Genomic DNA, 12,571 nt, shown 5'->3' with positions numbered 1-12,571 from the left:
GAAAATTTCCATCTAATTAAATGCATCTATATGAAGTGTTATTGATAATTTCTTTATAAAGAAACAGGTAAAATGTGGATATGCTGCTTAAACCTTTGCCTTTTTTTCTTCCTTGTTTGTTCTTAAAAGTTACAATTATATATGTTTAAGCAAAGTATAAACTACTGAGCAGGATAAATGGTTTATATAATCTACTTTAAAGAACACAATCAATAATGGATAATCAAGTATGTCTAAATTTTAATCTCCTGCATGTATAAAAGCAAGTCCTACTGCACCTATGCAAATATATCGGCAGATTTTATTATTTGCAATATATGTAGCACATCTTAGAAATCTGGGATGCAACTATGTAGCTCCAAGGATCCACTGCGTCTCTTCAATGATACTATTAGAGGATCCACTAGTCTGTGCTGCGGTATAAGGAATGCTTGCCTACCAATCTTTAACTCTATTTACAAAAATCAGAACTTTAAGCATGATTCAAAAGAATATTAGCACTTTTTTAGTTAGATTTGCTAGTATTTCTTAGTCTAATTTTAGTAATAACTCTAGAGCTTATTATAAATTTTAAAGCACAATATTAATATTTATACATTGAGAAGAAAACTGCTTCTGAAACATAACACTTATATTAAAAATTGAAACTATTTTATGATGTTCTAACTTTATTGGAGGAATTTTTCAAATGGGTTCAAATCAAAAAGCACCTTTACTATAAATAAAGGAATTCATTTGTTTAAGTCACTGATAACGTTTTTAAAAATCCGTTTATTCACATATGTGATGAAGGAGTCAGAATTTTACCACAATATTAGAGCAAACTTATTTAATTGAAATGAATATTTAAACAGATAAACTCCTATAGCTGTATGTTATGTCATATGGGTTCCAGGCAAAACTTCCAATTTTCCCTGGGACATACAATCTACATTTACATCAGTTTAAATCGTTTACTGATTTCAATAAATTGTATAAACACCCTGCAAGTATATTGCTCAGTGACCTAGAAAAAGCCAGATAGAGAATGTCATTGATTGATTGATTGATTGTTCTGGTTGTTTTTTAGAGAATATTTAAAGATGTGGTATTGAGTGTTGAAAATAATGAAATGTGCTTGTTCCTAGTAGTATGTCTTACAGATTTTATTTTCCTTTATAGACTAAATTTAGATCTTTTTTAGAAAATACACTCAAAATAGAGGTGGGGGTATTCTGCCTCAGTGAAAGTAGAAAAGTTTATTACGCCTGCCCTAGAAAGCACATAATAAAATGTTAATTAATTTATTTAGATGAGTTCAAAACTAAATTACCATTATATTCTTTTATTTTAAAAGAATTTTAATTTTTAATTTTGATTTTCTTAAAGTTATAGGTAAAACAGGTAATGTTTAATATTACAATCACTCATTTTTTTCCAACAAAACTTATCTATATCTACTATCTTGAGTGAAAACAATGTGTAAATGCCTCTATCTACTCTAAGCCATCTCCTACACTGAAATAAGAATAAAGAAATAGCTGACTTTAGCTATCCTCAATGAAGAATTTTTTATATGACCTAAATGGAGAATTTGTTAACCTAGACAAGAGTCAATAGCTGGAATGAAATTGTATACAAGGATAAAGTAACACAGGACTAAAATTGATACTGTACTATAGTGGTAGATTTGCAACTGGAGAGTTCTATAAAATACGTGAAAAGGTAGAAAAATAAAACAATATTTATAAAAATATATCCAAGGAAATATAGGTTAAAAAAATTCTGGAAAACTTACAGATATGGTAAAGGACCCAATCAACAAAACCACAAGAGCTTAATTCTAAAAGTAAGTAAAAAGAAAGTGGTACCAACTATGTGTCTGAACAGCTGAGCAGAAGCGGAAATCAATGAAAATCCTCGATATTGAGGTACAAGTTAGTAAACTTCAGTAGAAAAACCTTTCTTCAAGAGTTTCTCTTAAACTTTTAAAGTGTGTGTGTGAGAGAGAGAGAGTGTGTGTGTGTATTTGCATCTACGGCAATGATTCAAGGATCCCCTTAGGCATGATTCTATTGGACTAGAAGCAACATAAATAAAAATTACATATCTCATGCCAATAACACTTCAACATGCCTCCATAAATCCATTCTGAATGCTTACAAAGGTAATGAAGAAAAAGACAAACCTATCTGTTCAGAATAGGCATGTTTTAATAAAGCATCCAAACTAACACACTCTTGTTCAAATCATCGGTTTTGAGCAGAACTTTTGATATACTCTCTATAGTTAATTAAATTGTTGTTAATTATATCTGATGCCCCTAATATGCTGTAGCAATTTAGTGTACTTACTTTAGCTTTTTGATACCATCTATAAATACAGACTAATTTACAGGTTGTTGACAGTATTATCTCTTAGGTTTTCAAATTTCTATAATTTTTTTAACCAGGATTGATTTTTTTCAATTTATGACAAAATCATAGTTTTCTATGTTACTATTTATGACAGAGGCAAGGAATATCCAATTTAGATTTTTAAAAATATGAAAAGGAATTATTTCTTTTACATCCAAATCATAAGTATCCAACTTTGGTTGCCAAAACATTTTTAGAGGGAGAGCTGGAATCTTTACATGATTAAGATTCTCTTAGAGAGTTGAGGGGAGGTTATTTGAGAAAACTAGATGCCATTTACCAGCAATACATAAATCACCATTATGATTAAATGGAAAATACCTATGCTATTTTTATACTTAAGGCATGTCTATAACATTAAATCCCTATGAATCAACTAAAATAAACCATCATATACTATACTTTTCACTTTTAAGAACTATAATATTTAATTAGAGTTAACGTGACCCATATCTGGTTAATAAGCTCATTTCTAGAGAACTGGGCTAGTGAGGAATATCTAACATTATGTAATATATAGTATGTTCTAAACAAAAACAATTTAAGGAAGCCTCTTAAAAGCAAATTATACTTTTACAAATAATAAGTTTACATGAGTAATTGCTGCCTTCCCTTTCTAATGCTGATTATTCAAAAGTTTATACAAAAATAGAGACTATTTATTACCTTTCCCTGAGAGAAGCTCTATTTAACACAGGGCTTGGAGAATGCTTTGGCATCGTTGAGGGTGCTGAATGGACTAGTAAGGTCCTCGCTGAATGTTGGGGCTTGCTACACGATCTTGGGCTCAGATAGTCTTCACATCTTTCCAAAGAGTCATCGAAGTCTCTCCCATGGGGTGTCCTGATAACCTATTTTAAAAAATTATATATACACACATATATATGCATATAATATATATTACTAGTAACACATTATATATAGTAGCATTATAAACATATAACTTTTATAAAAGTAATAAAACAAATATAAGCCACAGCTATATTTGAAGGTAAATTTCAGAATGCAGTAGTCATTATAACAGTAAGATTAAATATTAAATATATCCAGATTGTTCATTACACACTCATAAAACTTACGCAACTTTTTCAATTTGAAAGGCTTTTGAGTATGGGTGGGTTGGCATAGGGGTGTGTATATCAAACAAAGAACATAGACATATAAACCAAATAATAGCCTAGTTTAGCTATGAGGTCAGACAGATCTAGATTCAAATTCTAGTTCTAATAATCACTCATTGCTTCATTTGTTCTGGGGATGGACACATGAATAACTCAGAACAGACAAACGAATAAATTTCCTGCCCTTGCGAAACTTACTATTCTCGTAAAATTTATATACTAGTAAGGAGAGAACTTAAAATACACATGCACTAAAATAATTAAGTAAAATATATGAGTATGTCAAAGGATCTTAACTGGGGAAGAAATAAAACAAGAAATGGGATACGAAGTGCTGATGGGTGAGATGGGAAAGGTATTCAGGGAAGTAGCTGTATTTTAAATGGGACAGTCAGTGGGGACCTCACGGAGAAGAGGACACTTTAGTAAAGACCTGAAGACCTCAGTAAAGATCACAAGACCTAAATCATGGATACAGCTGTGGGAAGAGTATTCCAGAGAGAAAAATAAATGTAAAGATCCTGAGAGGTAGGGTAGAAGGCATGACTGATATTATTTAATAGCAAGGAAGCCAGAGGGCTGGACTGAGTAGTAGGAAATTAGGTCAAAAAAGTAGGTGTTAAGAATTTAGGCTTCTATTCTGAGCAGAAAAAAATACACCCTGACTTTTTTTTTTTTTTTTAAATAGGATCCCTAGCTACTACGTTGAAAACAATCTTTAGAGGAGCCAAGGGCAGTGGCAGGGAAATCAGCTAGGAAACTATCACAACAAAATCTGTAAAAGGATGCTGGCTTGGATCACAATGATAGCAACAGAGGTGAGAATTGATCAGATTCAGAAAGCATTTGGAAGACAGAGCTAACAGGATTTGCTAATACACTGGGTGTCAAAGATGATGCCAAGGTTTTTTGGCCTAGTCACCCAGAAGGGCTGAGTTTGTATGAATTAGTTATACCCTTCCAACTGAAGAGTAGAAGAGTAAGTCCAGTTTTGGACATACTAAGCTTCACATATCAATCTATTAATCATCTAACATATTAAAGTGGAGTTCAGGGGAGAAGTCCAGGACAAAGATATGCATTGGTAATTACTACAGTCTAAATGGTATTTAAAGATATGGCACTGGGTGATATCACAAAGAAAGTGAGCATAAATAGAAAGTAGAAAACATCTGAAGAAGGAGCCCTGGAAATACTCCAGTATTCCGAGGTTGGGAAAATAAGAAAACATTAGACTGAGAAGTGGTCAGGGAGGAAGGGGAAGAAACAAGGCAATGTGTTCTTTTTGGAAGTCAGTAAACAATATATTTCAAGGAAGGGGGAGTTGACTGACTGTTAAATCAAGTTAGAAAAGATTGAGAATGGACCTTTGCATGTTAACAACAGTGAGGTCATCAGGAACATTAATAAGAGTAGCTTCGATGAAATGATAAGAATGAAAATCTGTAGTTGAGTTCAAGAGAGAATGAAAGGAGATGAATTGGATTCATTTAACAAATATTTGAAGTCTAGTCATTGTTCTAAGTGTTGGGGCTACAAGAGTGAACAAAATTAAGTCCCTGCCTTTAAGAATTTATATTCCAGCAGTGCTATTTATTAACTAAATATTTGACCTTTAAGAAAGCTACCTAATTCTTCTCAGACTCATTTCCCTTATATGTAAAAAAAGAAAAAGTTAATAATAGCTACCTTATAGATCTTCCATAATTTATTCAAATTACCTTGTATATTATCTAGGTATATAAATTAATTACATAATAAATGTAAGTCATTATTAAAATATCAGTTCAACACACCTTTTGTTTCAACACTACTAGATTTTTCACTGCTTTCCAGAATTACAACAATAAATGGTAAGCCAGCAGTCAGCTGAAAGAATCAAGCTTCCATTCTAGAACCAAATAGCACACAGTTCAAATGACTCAGTTACAGTCTCCGTTAACTGACCAAAAAGAAATATATGATCTAGACTGAATAAATGAAAAAAATGAAAATTGCTCCATTGTTAGCTATTCATAGAGACAAAACAAAAGCACAGTAAATATCAAAAACAAGATCAAGCTGCACAGAAAAGGGGTGGAGGTGCTATAGTGTTGTTTCTAGAATTGTATCCAAATATGAGCTACTTGGCCTATAGTGGAGAGATTATTTTTTTCATTAATTTCAATGCTAATTGAGTCATGTTGGCTGGCAGATCACTTCATTTTTGTCTACTAAATTTTCTCTCCAAACTAGTGAGCAAGGCTTTAAATAAAGCCTCTTTGAGATGACTACACTCAGTTTCTCTCTATCAGAATATTCACTGAGAATCTCTTGAACATGTTAGCTAATTCAGATTTAAAGAGGTACAGGAATTTAAACTCACAATCCAGATGAGACGGGACATAAACAAAAAGATAACTGACAATGAGATATGCTAAAATGTCAAAAATGTCCCAGTGACAACAACTGCAAAAGGAAATTCGAAGGTGTGAAAGACTTCTCTAATGGTCTGAATGGTGGAGGTCTCATGGAGGAGGTAGAATTGGAATCAAGGCCATAAGTGGAGGAAACGGAAAGAAAGGCCATTCAAAATGGGAAAAAGGCACACAGAAAGATGAACAATGACAAGGATCGCTTTGCTATCTCTACAGGAAAGTGATGGAGAATATGACGGAGGTAGGAGGGTCACACTGTAAGAGAACCTTAAATACAATATTCAACATTTATTAGGCATCTTCTCTATATAAACTATTGAACAAGGCGGGGAACAACAATCACAGATAAATATAACAGGAGACCTCAGAGAAGTTACAGCCTAGAATGGGAAACGTCAAAAGCAAGTAATGATAAAACAGTAAGAAAGGAAATCAGAACTAAATATATATATAAGTAATTGTGCAAAGGAAACATAGCTGGAATGTATCCTTCCCATAGAATTAGAGTTCGTGTTTGTTTTCGATATAAACGAGGAGTTGGAAGATGTAATGAGGGGGTAGAGCTTTGATAAGAATCCACTTCAAACTTTTAACCTTAAGCCTTAGCTTAAAATTTTTTCCATAGCTCTTGTTGAGTTTCCCTTAGGTTATTATTCCTTTCCAAAAGCCAAATGGAATATTATCTCTTGGATCATCACAGTAGAGTTCTATTTCTTGGTGACTCCTTAATAACACTGGATTGGAGTACAAAGACCTGGGTTCAAGTCCCTGCTAGCTATGAGACCCTGAGAAAGTAATTTATCTTATTGAAGCTTTAGTTTCCTTATCTATAAACTGAAAAAATAATCTTATAGGTTTGACACAAAAATGAAAGAGAAAAAGTTAGTGAAAACACCTAGCAGAAGGCTTGTCTCATGAAAGATAATTTTCCTATGTTTATAGCACTTATATTTTAGCATGACTTGTTTTACATTTATGGAAATAGCTTTTTAAATGCCTTTTTGATGATCTCACAAATACAACAACAGTTTCAATACTGTATGCTGAAATGTAACAAGATAAAAAAAAATCTAGTATTTTTAAACGAATGTGAAACTATTATAGGCAAAAAAGGAAATTTCATACACTAAATTTACTGTAAATAATGACATTGTTTTCAAATCTGTGATACCTAGTAGTTTGGTAATAACACACATATAAAATAAGATTCCTGAAAAGTTACTTATATAATAAGTGGTTAAGTTAAATCACCTTAATGGCTATAAAATTTTTATATTTATAAAACTTTAAGGTCAAATTAATAGAAGAATTAACCACTAAGTGTAATAGAAACCAAAAAAATACACTTATTCAACACATATTTGTTGAAAGCCTACTTAGTGCCTGATACACTCTAATATTTCTCCATCATCATAGGGCAATATTCTTTTGATGAACAATGACAAGGATCGCTTGGCTATCTCTACAGGAAAAAATAAATACAAATAATTCAAATGGAAGTAGCTGAGAAGTAGTTGAGAATAAGGATTATAGGAAAGAAGTTCAGCACAGCACAACATATAGGACAGCAAGAAGAAAGTATCGTTCTGAAAGGGAAAGAAACAGATAGGGATAACTGAGATCAGTTTCTCAATATTGCTAAGAACATTCCCTAGTGAATCCTATAGCAAGTGAATGATCAATTTCTATCTTATCTGATTTAAAAATCCATATGCTCGCTATTTGATTTAAGGAAGATGTATTTTCTTTACACTAAAACAGAAGTTATAAAACATTCTAAAATAATGCAATAAAATAATTTCCAAATATATCAATTCTTAGGAGGAAAAACATCTCTCTTAGACCACTGTTCTATGCACTTACATATAAATAAATTTTTTAATCCTCACATCGACCTTATGAGGTAGGTATTTTTATTGTCTATACTTTACAGGAAAGGAAACTGGAGCAAAGTCAAACAGCCATTAAGCAGTGGGGGTCCCAGGCCAGTGACATATGATGTACCTATGGCAGAAACAAATGACAAGCTCACATAGTTCAGGCCTCATAGGATTTCCATAAGGGAAGTCCCACAGAAAATGGGTTCACAGTTTGATTTACCAATAATCCAATAAACAGTTAAGGAACAAACTGACAAACTATTCTTGAGAAAGAAGAAAACACTCCCAACTAAACTTCTGATGTGATCATAACAATGCTACAAAACCACGCAAGGAAAAGTAGAAGGATAATTATAGGCCACCCTCACTTGTGGCCATACATGGAAAAAAAATCATAACTAAAAATATTAACAAATTAAATTCAATAATGTTAAAAGAAGTAACAGAGTACGACATGACCAAGTTGAGTTTATTCAAATAATACATGGAGGGATTATCATTAGAAAAATCTATTAATTCATTACAAAAAAAGATCATCTCAACAGATGCTGAAAAAGTATTTGGTAATATTCAACATCCACTCATGATTTAAAAATATATATATTCTTTGCAAACAAAGAATTTCAAAGGGAAACTCTTAAACTTGCTAAAGGATATCTAAAGGATACTTGCTAAAAGATATCTCTACTGCACTTAACAGTCATACTCATGAAACCTTACATATGATCCTATCAAAGAGGAGCAAGAAGAGAATATATACTATATCAGTCTATGCTACAGCATATTAGGCTATGCTGCAGTAGCAAATTAAGTTTGGAAATCAGTAGCTTAACATAATAAAGGTTCGTTTTCCCTCTGCTATATAGTAACGCAGTTTAGCAAGAGAAATTACACTTCACAAAATTGCCCAAGGACCCATGCTGATGGAATATGCTGAACAACTTATAACTGTACCATCTAGAACATGAGACCTCATATAACTTAACTATCAGAACAAAGAACTAAAGCCCACCTACTTCAACATGACTTTTTCGTGAGTTCCTGAAGAAATTCCTGCCCAGGAAAATAAAAGCTATAAATCAGTAAGTAACTTCATTAATTTCTTCAAGACCTTCCCATAAATCATTTAATTGAACCACAGACCGCTCAATCATCAATCAGCTACCTTCTTGAAACAATAGATTCTTAATCTGTGCAAACATTTCCCTTCTCAGGACAACAGATCACACAACTGGACAAATCCTTTCCTTACCAAATAACTATTTACTTATCAAACTATTTACTTCCTTTAAAACCTGGCCTTTGTGTTCATTAATCCTAAACTTTTATCTTACAAACTCTGCTGACTAGATTCCTACATTGAAAGCTCTCCGTTAAAACACTCAAGCCTAGGTCTCAACACCCTATCAATATCTGCCCTTAACCGTCCCCTTTCAGAGACAATATTAAGACTGTAAAGGTGGTGCTCTACTTTACTGTGTTATGTCATAAACTCCATTTTGCTTGATATCAGCAGATTATTCAGTTATTGTGATGGACATTTGGTGAGTTGGCAGCTGACAATCCTAAAAGTCCACTAAGATCCAAAATACCCCATTGCTGCCACAACTAAGATCCTCAACTTAGAAACAGCAAACTCCTCTGAGATCCTTTGAGTATGTGTCCTCAGAGGTCTCTCTGACTGCAACAGTGAAGTAAATGCGTATTGGTGTGGAGTCTGAGCTTTGATTTGCTTTTGGTTGAGCTCCCAAATGCTAAGTTACTCTGTCTTCTAGGAATGTAGAACACTTTTAGTAATCTTTTCTTTATCTGATCAGATTTGAAAACTTGTATGCTAGGGGGAAATCTGTCTTATATACTAACAATACTACTATTAATATATACCTGTCTTTGTCACTTTTTGTGGTGAATCTGTAAGAAGTTCCCAGGGAAGTGAATAAGCATAAGCCACTAAAATCCATCCTTGAGTTAGGCCCAAGTGATGGGTTCAGCTGTTCTCATTGCACCAGCATCCTTACAGTAAAAACTTTTGCCCTGGGTCACTTGTCGAAATATCACAAACACTTTCCTCAGTTTTTTTTTCTTGTTTTCTTCATGGGAGAAATTGTCTCTGGGAGAGATTAACTCCAAACCTTCCATCCTTTTAAAATTTCAGATTTTTCAAATCTCCAGTTTGAGACAATCATTAGGTTGAGATCCAAAGACACAATGTGTACAAGTAATACATTTGATCAACATTGCCACACTCTGATGGGTTTGTTTCAGTTTGGGTCTATGCCCTCTCCAAATTAGACTCAAGCTTCTTACATGTATTCAGACTGTAATTTTAAATTATACATTTATTTTTCTAAGCAGCATAATTTCACCAAGGATTCTAAAATATCACAGTGGCTACTACTTTGGAGAATTTTTTTATATGAACAAAATTGTTCACCTGAAAGAATGAAAAGGAGCAAAATCCTACAAATCCAATGGCCTGCATTTCCCAATGGCTATGACAAAAATTTTTTAAAAAATTAGATTCTAAAAATTGCTTCCTTAAAAGATTTGCTAGCCAAGGCAAATGAATAGAAAATGTGAAAATTTAAAACCATCTCTCTTTTAGATGCCTTCACTTTGAAACTTGAAAGAAACATTTATCCCACTATTCCTTACCTCCTGTCCTATGCTCTTTCATTACTGACAAGCCCCTATCCTCCTTCCTGCCTGCTTTCCTTCCCATCTGACCTGCCTGAAACAAAAGCTGAATAACTTGTAAAAGTTAAATCCCCTTCAGAATAGAACGAGAGCCATATGATTGATTTTTAAGCTCTGGTTTGTTTCTGAACTGAAAGCCATTATCCGAGACTCTCTGAAGCCTAAACAAGATAAACAGGAATTTACAGAACAATTTAGATTCTGTGAACTCCAAATTAGTCCTTTCACATATTCCTATCTCAATAAATGGTGTCATCAAACATTGAGTTGTAAAAATCAGAAATCTAAGAATTATTCTTAACATTGCACAGCTAACCTCCTTTCAGTGCTCTCCGATTCCAAAGTATTCCTAGCTATTTTGCCTAGTTCCTGGAATAAAAAAAATGCCTAGTGATATTTTTACTGGGATCTTGTTAATTTTTAAATTACTATAGGTATAGGAATATTTTTACAATACAAGTCTTTCTCTATTTGAACATAGTACAGTCATGTGTCACTGAACAACAGGGATACATTCTGAGAAATGTATAGTTAGGTGATTTCATCATTGTGTGAACATTACAGAGTGTACTACACAAACCTAGATGGTATAGCCTACTTACACACCAAGGCTATATGGTATAGCCTATTGCTCCTAGGCTACAAACCTGTACAGTCGATTACTATACTGAACACTGTACTGAACACAATGGTAAGTATCTGTGTATCTAAACACAGAAATGGTACAGTAAAAATATGGTATTATAATCTCACAGAACCACCATTATATGTGTGGTCCATCAGTGACCAAAATATCGTTATGCGACATGTCTTTTCCATTTATCAAGTCTACTTTTCTACTAATGTAAATTCTAAATATCTATCTAATCTCTCTACTGCTATCAACCTACATTACTACCACCCCAGTCCAAGCAATCATCATTTCTCACCTTTAGTAGACTATTAACAGTCTACTAACGTGTCTACCAGGACCTACTCTTTTCCCAGTCCAATCCATTTTCCATACCACAATCCAGAGTGGTATTTTCAAAGTACAAATCTAACCATGTCATCTGTTTAAAATAATTTCATTTGCTTCCCATTGTGCTTAGGATAATTACCCAAATTCCTAACATGGCCTAAAAGATTTGATCCCTACCTGTTTCTCCAGCTTCAATTTATACCATGCACCTACTCATGTCTTTACTTCTAGAAGAACTGGTCTCTTAGCTGCTTAGCCACTGAACTTTTGTAAATTTTATTTCTCCTTTTCCCTTGCATATGTTCTTCATTCCCCTTTTCATGTAGTAAATTTCTACTCATCTTCAGAGCTCAAGGTTCTCAAGATATCTTTTCCATTCTCCTTAGCCAGGTCAAATCCTCTAATGTCAAAGCACTATGTATGTCCTCCACAATATTCATGACAGTTCCAGGTATATATAAATTTTTATGATTTTGTTAATATCTCTTTCCATACCATGAAATATCCATGAGGGCAGAGATGATTTCTAGTTTTGCTAAATTTTTATTTCCAGCATAATAGTTTCAGTCACATAATCTTTTTTTAAGGGAAAGAGAGGAGTTGGGAGTGGGGAGGGACACAGTATTCTTGATGTGACAGAAATGGCTAGCTGTCCACCACAATTCAGCTTTCCCTTCTCCACAGTAGAACTGTTGTTAAGAAGCAATCTTTGCATTTAGGTGAGGGCATGTGATTAGTTTTTGGTAACAGAATGTAGGCAAGAATGTTAAGTGTCAGTGCTAGGCCCAGGCTTTTTAGAAATAGATAAGCCTTCTCCATGTTCTCCTTCAACTTCCACCATGTGAAGAGGACAGCCAAGGTCCTAGGGTAAGGCAAAGCCATAAGATGGGTCATTACATGAGAAAATAGCAAGCAGATCAAAAGTACCCTCAATTTAATTGTTACGTGATTAAAAACTAAATTTCTATTATATTAAGCTTCTGAATTTTGAAGGTTTATTTGTGTAGCAAAAAGCATTACCCCAACCAGTTCAGAAATTGGTATCTTAATGTACTGGCCCTAACAGATATCTACATATACAGTGGATTATCAGTTGGAG

The 12,571-nt window shown here is 33.4% G+C and overlaps 1 protein-coding gene across 1 annotated transcript in view; it reads right to left on the bottom strand.

Annotated features, from left to right (window-relative positions):
• The window catches only part of SPATA6 (spermatogenesis associated 6), a 154,432-nt gene that overhangs the window by 55,079 nt on the left and 86,782 nt on the right, over window positions 1-12,571 (bottom strand). Inside the window, exon 9 of the mRNA XM_012639392.1 lies at window positions 3,063-3,247. Within this exon, the coding sequence (XP_012494846.1) occupies window positions 3,063-3,247 (185 nt within the window). The remainder of the gene's footprint in view (window positions 1-3,062; window positions 3,248-12,571) is intronic.

The sequence above is a fragment of the Propithecus coquereli genome, unplaced genomic scaffold, assembly GCF_000956105.1.
Source record: "Propithecus coquereli isolate 6110/MARCELLA unplaced genomic scaffold, Pcoq_1.0 Scaffold14, whole genome shotgun sequence".
In the NCBI taxonomy this organism is placed as follows: domain Eukaryota; kingdom Metazoa; phylum Chordata; class Mammalia; order Primates; family Indriidae; genus Propithecus; species Propithecus coquereli.
Note: the sequence above shows the minus strand (reverse complement) of the source record. Positions and strands in the feature narration are given on the sequence as shown.